The 9,407-nt window shown below is 48.5% G+C and overlaps 1 protein-coding gene across 1 annotated transcript; it reads right to left on the reverse strand.

Annotated features, from left to right (window-relative positions):
• Positions 1-2,362: 2,362 nt before the first annotated feature.
• Positions 2,363-7,948, reverse strand: LOC144605817 (phospholipase A2-like). The gene is made up of 4 exons (XM_078421391.1): positions 7,915-7,948; positions 7,657-7,837; positions 4,328-4,446; positions 2,363-2,481 (listed from the first exon to the last, which is right to left on the reverse strand). Exons 1-4 carry the CDS (start codon positions 7,946-7,948, stop codon positions 2,363-2,365), a joined length of 453 nt encoding a protein of 150 aa, XP_078277517.1.
• Between the last annotated feature and the right edge of the window lie 1,459 nt (positions 7,949-9,407).

Genomic DNA, 9,407 nt, shown 5'->3' on the forward strand with positions numbered 1-9,407 from the left:
TATGATTATAGTAAATCAGAACCCCATGCGGCCACAGAGCAAACAAACTCCGTACAGACAACACCCGAGGGTAGGACTGAACCCGGGGGTCTGGCGATGTGAGGCAGGAACTCACTGAGAGGGTTGTAAAAAGAGATCTCCTTGCCTTTATCAAGTAGGGGATTGGGTGTAAAAGTCTAGAAGTTATTTGGCAGCCGCATGAAACTGGTTGGGCCACATTTTGAATGGTTTGTGCAATCATATTGGGAGGGGGGGGGGGAGACGAATTTGGAGAGGTTTATCAGATGTCCCCCTGCACTGAAGACTCAATTTTAGAGAGTGGGCCGGACATGGACAGCTTGGGATTGTTCTAGGTCGGGTAAAAGTGAGAAAACGTCAGAGGGGAAAAGTCAAAGACAGAAAAATCCCACATCCCAAAGACCCCTACAGGTTTGCTCTCCACCCTCTCTCTCCAACCCTCATCCATTCACAACCCCCCACCTCTGACAGGCGATCTTCAACATGAAGACACACACAGAGAGCTGGAGTAACTCAGCGGGACGGGCAGCATCCCTGGAGAGAAGGAATGGGTGGCGTTTCGGGTCGAGACCCTTCCTCAGACAGAGTCAGGAGAGGGGGGAGAGACAGAGACGCACCTTCAACTGTGAATAAACATTTAGTTTAACCGCTATGTTTATCACGGACCCGCACTTTAATGGGACTTTGGGAATGTTGCGCCAGGTTCAGGATTGGCTCGCTGCCTGCTGATGATATCTGACAAACTATAACTGCACAGGTAACAGAGCCTCTGGCATTAACTCACCTGGCAACCTCCCTCTGCCCACATTTGCTTTGGGACGTAGAACCACATAACACTGGAAACAACATCTTACACTCACCGACTGTTCCTGAGGTAAGAACTCAAGGCTGGTCTGGTCTGGTCTGGTGAGGTGAGGTGAGGTCAGGTCAGGTGAGGTGAGGTGAGGTGAGGTGAGGTGAGGTGAGGTGAGGTCAGGTGAGGTCAGGTGAGGAGATACAAAACTGAAACAAGCCCTTCGCACCGATCCCTGCACATTAACACTTCAATTTCCATTTTATACCAAGCCAATGAACCAACAGTTGCTGCAACCTGCCTGTCTTTGGAGTGTGGGAGGATCTCGAAGAAAACCCAAGTGGTCTTGGGGAGAACGTGCAAACTCCGTACAGACAGCGCCCGTGGTCGGGATCGAACCCGGGTCTCTGGCGCTGCAAGCGCTGTCGGGCAGCAACTCTACCGCTAAGACGCCCATAATTCCTCACAGCTCTCTCAAGCCCTCACTGTTTCATTTGCAAAGACAACGCGACCACGGGTTCTGTCTGTGCAGAGTTTGCACGTCGTTCCTGTGACCGCGTGGGTTTATTCTGGGTGCTCCGGCTTCCTCCCACATTCAAAAGATGTGGATGGTTTGTTGGTTAATTGGTTTCCGTAAATTGTTCCTCGGGTGTGGGATAGAATTGGTGTGCGGGCGATCACTGGATGGCACCGACGCAATGGGCCGAAGAACCTGTTTACACGCTGTATCTCTAAACTAAACTAAGGATCCCGACCCAACGTGCCACTTATTACAGAGATGCTACTTGACCTAATGAGTTACTCCAGCGCTTTGTGTCCAGTCAGGTGAAGGTTATGTTGGCCATTCTGTCTAAGGTTTGCCTGTTGAATGGGGAAGATGCAAGAGAAGTCCCAGCCCATACTTGCTTGTGGCATTTGTGGTGTGACACAAGAGTGGACACAAGAAATGAGACACATGCTCGCTTAAACATGCTCAAATCACTTTTAATAGATTAATAGAAAGTACACGACCACCACCTTCGAGTTAACTGTGCCACAGGCAATGTCATTAAGAATGACCATTGAGAACGCTCATTGCAGAGGTTTGTAGTCAGAGCGTTAATTAGAAGAAAGCCCTGGACTGAAGGGGTGAACATCCCAATAGAATGTAAACCTGGATTTTCAATAGGATTCCCAATTGCTATTACATTCATATTTTGGAGGGAGTGAGGATATTGGACACGGATAATTTCAGATTTTGGTTTCGAACATTGTGGGGAGATGGTCACAAACCAGAATTAGCTTCCACTGGAGGAGAGATTGAAGTGATCCCTTCTTTATCCTTTGTGAGTGGCACAGTTAGTGTAAGACCGTGAGGACAGATAGTGTAAGACTGTGAGACCAGGGCGAGGAGTGTTGGATTTAAATGAGATTACTGATTACATTAACATAGCAAATAAGGAGATCAATGGATCTTCGAGTTGCTGGAAGCAAACCGCAGGATACAATCTGCAGGGTAAGTATTTCCCACAGAGTCAAGGAGGCTCGCAAACGTAGGGACACGTCCAGCTCCTATTTGCAACTGGATTTTTTTAGACCCTTGTTTTTATCATTGTACTTTGCTTTGGAGAAGCAAATGGCTGCCTTGCGATCACATTCACAGACAAATTGCGTACAACGGCCATTTTCAGCTGGAAAGAAACACAACGCATTATTTAGAACACATTGCCCATGGATTGCTAGTCATTGAGTCATACTGAATAAAACAGGCTCTTTGGTGCAACATGCCCACAACGACCAACATTGCCCCATCTACACTAGTCCCACCTGCCTGTGTTTGACCCATATCTAAAGCTGTCCTATCCATGTACCTGTTTAACTGTTTCTTAAACGTTGCGATAGTCCCTGTCTCAACTACCTCCCCTGGCAGCTCGTTCCATACACCCACCACCCTTTGTGTGAACAAGTCAAGCCGCCCCTCAGATTCCTATTAAACATATTAAATATTTTCCCTTTAGCCTTAACCCTATGAAGGCCAACGTGCCAAAAGACCTTTTGACCACCTATCTACCTGTGACACACCCTTGAAGGAACTATGTACCTTGATATATTCATTTCCCAATTTTTAATTCAATTCCCAAGTATTAAATTTTTTAAAATGTGGTTGTAAATTGTGCTTTTTGCACCATCACAGTGTCCTTTCTCAGCCTCCTCTCCATAGTCTGGCCCCTGTGATGGAGACGGAGAGACAGAGAGAGGGGACTGAGCTTCCTCCAAGTGAATTCGAGGGCATGGTGGAAGTTAGTGAAGTCAACGCATTCTGCACGGGTGCCAGGGGCAGTCCCGATACAGTCGTCAATGTAAAAAAAGAAAGAGAGAGTCGGTGGATGGTGCCAGTGTATGTTTGAAACAAGGACTGGTCGACATAAGCCACAAAGAAGCAGGCACAGCTGGGCCCACAGCTACACCTTTAACTTGAAGAAAGTGAGAGGTGACAAAAGAGAAGTTGTTGAGGGTGAGGCCAAGTTTCGTCAGGTGGAGGAGAGTGTTGGCAGAGGGAACTAATCGGGACCCTAATCATGCAAGAACCAGAGGGCCTCGAGGCCTTGTTGGTGGGGGATGGAGGTGTAGAGAGACTGGACATCCATGGTAAAGATGAGACAATGGGGGACGAGAAATTGAAAGTTAATGAAGAGTTGAAGGGTGTGTGAGGTGTCTCGGATGTAGGTCGGAATGGACTGGGCAAGGGGGTGGGGGCGGGGTAGGATGGAATAAAGGCATTAGGGAGCTGTGTTCTATGGGTCTACAGTTTAGTTTAGTTTAGAGATACTGTGGGGAAACAGGCCCTTTGGCCCACCGAGTCCACATCGACCAGCGATCCCCACACATTAACACTATCCTACACACACTAGGGACAATTGACATTTATACCACACCAATTAACCTGCAGATCTGTAAATCTTTGGAGTGTGGGAAGAAACTGAAGATCTCTGAGAAAACCCACGAAGGTCACTGGGAAACGTGGAAACGTACAATGTAAAGACAAACACCTGTAGTCAGGATCGAACCCGTGGTCTCTGGCGCTGTAAGGCAGGAGCTCTGCCACTGCGCCACCGTGCCGCCTGTTTGTGGATTTTGGGAAGGAGATCGAGCGGGTGGTGCGGGGCTGGGGATAATTAGGTTGGAGGCAGCGGAGGGGAGATGGCCGGAGGTGACGAGGGGGGTAACGGTGTGGGTTGTTGATGGCCTGGTGTTGGGCAGTGGGGGTCATGGACACGGGGGTTAGGTAATGAGGAGATATCCAGGAGCTGGTGCCTGGCCTCAGCACTGCCAGACTACAGCGGCACCTCCCTTGCAGGTGGGTTTGATACCAATGTTGGGTTGTTACTGAGTGGGCGGAGGGCTGTGCGTTCAGAGGGGATGAGTTTGGAGCGGGTAAGGCGAGTGGAGAAGTCAAGATGGTTGATGTTGTGCCGGCAGTTGGAAGAAAAAGGTGATTAAAAAGCTGGAAATAAAAATGTTTTGGATCGTACTCACGTTTGCAAGTAACACTCTTGTTTGAACAGGAGTATTTGTAGAGAACAGCTTTGGGACTCAATTTACACTTCAATTCCTTCGTCGCCTTGTCATAACAATTGTCGTGTGTCTGACAGCACCTGCAAGACCATGGGTTGTGTTAGGTAGGAAGCACGCCATCTATAATCCACACAGCATTGTATGGGAAGGCGCAGCAGATGCAGGACTTACCTGATCTCCCGGTTGCCAAACACTTTAACTCCCCTCCCATTCCCACACTGACCTTTTTGTCCTGGGTCTCCCCCATAGTCAGAGTGAGGTCAAACGCAAATTGGAGGAACAGCATCTCATATTTCACTTGGGCAGCTTACACCCAAGCAGTATCAATATTGACTTCTCGAACTGCAAGTAACCCTTGCTTTCCATCTCTCTCCATCCCTCCCCCTTCCCAGTTGTCCGACCAGTCTGACTGTCCTCCTGAATACATTGTCACCTAACCCCAGCTAACAATGATCTATTCTACATTTTCCTTGAGCTTTGTCCTCTTTGATTTCTCGTTTTCACACCTTACCCTTCCATGGCTCCCTCTCTCCTAACATTCAGTCTGAAGAAGGGTCTCGACCTGAAACATCACCTATTCCTTCTCTCGAGGGATGCTGCCTGTCCTGCTGAGTTACTCCAGCATTCTGTGCATATCCTGTCAGCAGGTTTCCATCCTCGTTAGACTTGTGGATGTTGGGTTGGAGACTCACTGTGGGATGGGAGTGCTTGCAACCAGCAGCTGCTGAAAGTCTTTAGACTTTAGAGATACACCGAGTCTGCACCGACCAGCGCTCACCCCGTACACTAGGACTGTCCGACACACGAGGGACAATCTACAATTTTACAGAAGCCAATTAACCTACAAATCCTGAAGTACAAACTCCATGCAGACAGCACCCATGGTCAGGATTGGACCCGGGTCTCTGGCGCTGCAAGGCAGCAACTCTACCGCTGTGCCAACGTGCCGCCCTCAAAATAACAGTTCTATTTTGGTCATTGTGGTAAATGGATTGGGGACAACTGAGAGGAATTCGTTTAGTTTGCAGTTACAGCGTGGAACACCGGCCCTTCGGCCCACCGAGTCCGCACTGACCAACGATCGCCCATTCTCCAGCTCTATCCTGAGCACTAGGGACAATTTTGCAGAAACCAATTCACCTACAAACCTGCACGTCTTTGGAATGTGGGAGGAAACCGGAGCACCCGGAGAAAACCCACGAGGTCACAGGGAGAACATACAAACTCTACATTACGTGGTCTCCTTGACTTCCTCTCTCCTCATTCAGGTTTTTGCTGGTTTGTGGTTCTCTCTTGTACTCTCAGATCAGGTTTAGGTTGAGTTATATAATGGTCATGTGCACCAATGTTCAGTGAAGGGCTTTGTTTTGCATGCTATCCAAACCGCTCAGATATATTGTAGGAAAATAACTGCAGATGCAGGATCAAATTGAAGGTAGACACAAAATGCTGGAGTAACTCAGCGGGTCAGGCAGCATCTCAGGAGAGAAGGAATGGGTGACGTTTCAGGTCGAGACCCTTCTTCAGACTGATGTCAGGGACTCTTCTTCAGACTGATGTCAGGGGAGGGGGCGGAACAAAGATAGGATGTAGTGGGAGACAGGAAGACTAGTGGGAGAACTGGGAAGGGGGAGGGGAAAGGGAGGGACATAGGAACTATCTGAAGTTGGAGAAGTCAATGTTCATACCGCTGGAGTGTAAACTGCGCAAGCAAAATATGAGGTGCTGTTCCTCCAATTTGTGGTGGGCCTCACTATGGCACTGGAGGAGGCCCATGACAGAAAGGTCAGACTGGGAGTGGGAGGGGGAGTTGAAGTGCTGAGCCACCGGGAGATCAGGTTGGTTAAGGCGGACTGAGCAAAGGTATTGAGCGAAACGATCGCCGAGCCTGCTTTTGGTCTCGCCGATGTAGAGAAGTTGGCATCTGTAACAGCGGATACAATAGATGAGGTAGAAGAGGTACAGCGGATACAGCAGGTTTCCCTGCTGTATCCCTCAACCAAACTAAACTAAGTTGTTTAAGAATTTGGTGAGGCCGCATTAGGAATTTTGTGTTCAGTTTTCGGTGTACATGTTGGGGCTGGGGTTGTCGACCTCCCCGTGGTGAGCCCTGTCAACTGACCTCAGTCAGGCGAATGACAACAAACAGAGACAGCAGAAGCAGAAGTGGCTTCATAACTTCTGTTGCCTCAAATGCAAGAAGCAGAAGAAGGTGTACGTGTTATATGAAGAATGTTGTCAAGCTGGAAAGGGTGCCTAGAGGATTTCCAAAGGTGTTGCCAGGACTTGAGGGTCAGATCTAAGGGCGGATGAGGTTGAGCAGGCTAGGCCTCTATTTCCTGGAGTGCAGGAGGATGAGAGTTGATCTTATAGAGGTGTACAATATCATGATAGGAATAGATCGAGTCTCATGCCCAGAGTGGGCCTTCCATCACAGTGAGGAGGTGACTGGAGGAGACTCACTGTGATGGATGTTTCTTTTTGTTTGATTGCTTATTTTTGTTGCTCTTGTTGTTGGACTGTGGGTAATCTTTCATTTCACTGCACATTTATATGTATGTGACAAATAAACTTGACTTGATGTCCTCTGGGGGAACTTGAGGGGTAAATTTTTTACACAAGGGGTGGAGGGTGTGTGGAATGAGCTGCCGGAGGAGGTAGTTGAGGCAGGTACTATCGCAACGTTTAAGAAACCTTTAGACAAGTACATGGATTGGATAAATTTAGAGGGATATGGACCAAACACAGGCATATGGGACTAGTGTAGATGGGATATGTTGGCCGGTGTGTGAAAGTTGTGGAGCAGCGGATACAATAGACGAGGTTGGAGGAGGAGCAGGTGAACCTCGGTCTCAACTGGAAAGACTGCTTGCATCCTTGGATGTAGTCGAGGGGGGAGGTAAAGGGACAGGTGTTGCATCTCCTGCAGTTGCAGGGGAAAGTACCTGGGGAGGGGGTGGTTCGGGGTGGAAGGGACGAGTAGGACCAGGGAGCTACGGAGGGAACGGTCTGTGAGGAAAGCAGAAAGGGTTGAAGATGGGAAGATGTGGCCAGTAGTGGGATCCCGTTGGAGGTGACGAAAATGTTGGAGGATAATTTGTTGTATACGACAGCTGATGGGGTGGAAGGTGAGGACAAAGGGGGACTCTATCCTTGTTACGAATGGGGAGAGGGGGAGCAAGAGCGGAGCTGCGGGATATAGAGGAGACCCTAGTGAGAGCCTCGTCAGAGCGAGCCTTGGCCTGTAATGCATGGGACCCGGCTCCAGACAGACCTCTGCATCCACCCACCTGTCCAGATCATCCACCGGTTTCCCACTTCCACCAGCCCCGCAGTAGCAGCCGTAATCGGCGTAGTCCAAGAGCGGTTTGCTGCCTGGCTGGACGCACTGAATCACATTGCTGAACTGAATGAGGTTTCTGGGCTGAATGGACCCAGTTTCACCGCCGGGTGCATCAAGGGAGAGACAACCTGACAGAGACAAACAAGGTAGAACGTCAAGCGAGCAACACCCAAGGCAAGGCCGAGGCGGTGGAGAGACTCGTTACCTGGGAGGAGAAGCGTCAGAAACAGCCCCAACATCTTCGCTTGCTGTGCCTCGTCCTGGAAACCACCCTCGTCTGAATGCTCAGCCCATGCATCTTATAGTCAGCCTCGATCAACATCCAGGATCAGTCCCCTGGATCACGTCATGGCATCTGATAATGTAGATAAGATAGAGGCAAAACTACCTGTTGATACAGCTGGTCAAATTTGACTGGGCTGGGGAAAACAAACTGCCCCGGATAGCTTGTGGCTCTCCCTGTTGCAAACGGGGTGGGATGAGGTCAGGCATCACCTTTGGCGTGACGCTGTCCACAGTCCGACGGTCGTCGGTCAGTCCCAGCTTCCACGAAGTGAGCAGGTGGGCGTGGATCTGCAGACAACCCTCAGAGAGAGGAGAATACCGCAGTTGTCTCTTTTCATTTAGCCAATTTTTGAAGGTGGATAACATCAAAGTGATAACCTTTGAAATTTTTAGCAACCAAACGACAGATATGTGCAAGTACACATTTATGAAAGTAAAGAGTTGTTTTACAATTAGAACATTGCAAATGGAACATTGCAGGAGAAATATTGCAAAGTTGAATGAAAGATCTTTCCTCATGGATCAACGACACTGGTTTTATTAGAGATGATTAACGTGCAGGAGTCATCACTGGTGGAACAGCAATACATTTTGCTGCACAGAAATTCAATTTGGGCTTATTTTCACTCAATAGCCACTAAATTCCCCTGGTGTGGGACGAGTAAAGGAATAAATATATATATATAAAATGGATGTTAATGTTCACACATCAATTATAATTCAATGGGTGCTTGGGGTTAAAGTCTTTCTTTGTAGTTCAGTACAGGTTTGTAGCTTAATTAGCTTGACATCATTGTAAATTGTCCATGGAGTGTGTAGGATGGTGTTAGTGTGTGGGGATCGCTGGTCGGCGTGGACTCGGTGGGCCGAAGGGCCTGTTTCCCTGCTGTATCTCTCAACCAAACTAAACTAAGTAGTATAAAAATTTGGTGAGGGTGCATTTGGAATTTTGTGTTCAGTTTTCGGTGTACATGTTATATGAAAAATGTTGTCAAGCTGGAAAGGGTGCAGAGAAGATTTCCGAAGGTGTTGCCAGGACTCGAGTGTCAGATCTAAGGGCGGATGAGGTTGAGCAGGCTAGGCCTCTATTTCCTGGAGTGCAGGAGGATGAGTTGATCTTATAGAGGTGTACAATATCATGAGAGGAATAGATCGAGTCTCATGCCCAGAGTGGGAGAAACGAGAACCTATGTACTCTGGGGCAAATATTTAATAGGAACTTGAGGGGTAAATTTTTACACAAGGGCTGGTGGGTGTGTGGAATGAGCTGCCGGAGGAGGTAGTTGAGGCAGGTACTATCGCAATGTTTAAGAAACATTTAGACAAGTACATGGATTGGATTGGTTTAGAGTGATATGGACCAAACACAGGCATATGGGACTAGTGTAGATGGGACATGTTGGCCGGTGTGGG

This window comes from Rhinoraja longicauda, chromosome 25 (genome assembly GCF_053455715.1).
Source record: "Rhinoraja longicauda isolate Sanriku21f chromosome 25, sRhiLon1.1, whole genome shotgun sequence".
NCBI lineage: Eukaryota > Metazoa > Chordata > Chondrichthyes > Rajiformes > Arhynchobatidae > Rhinoraja > Rhinoraja longicauda.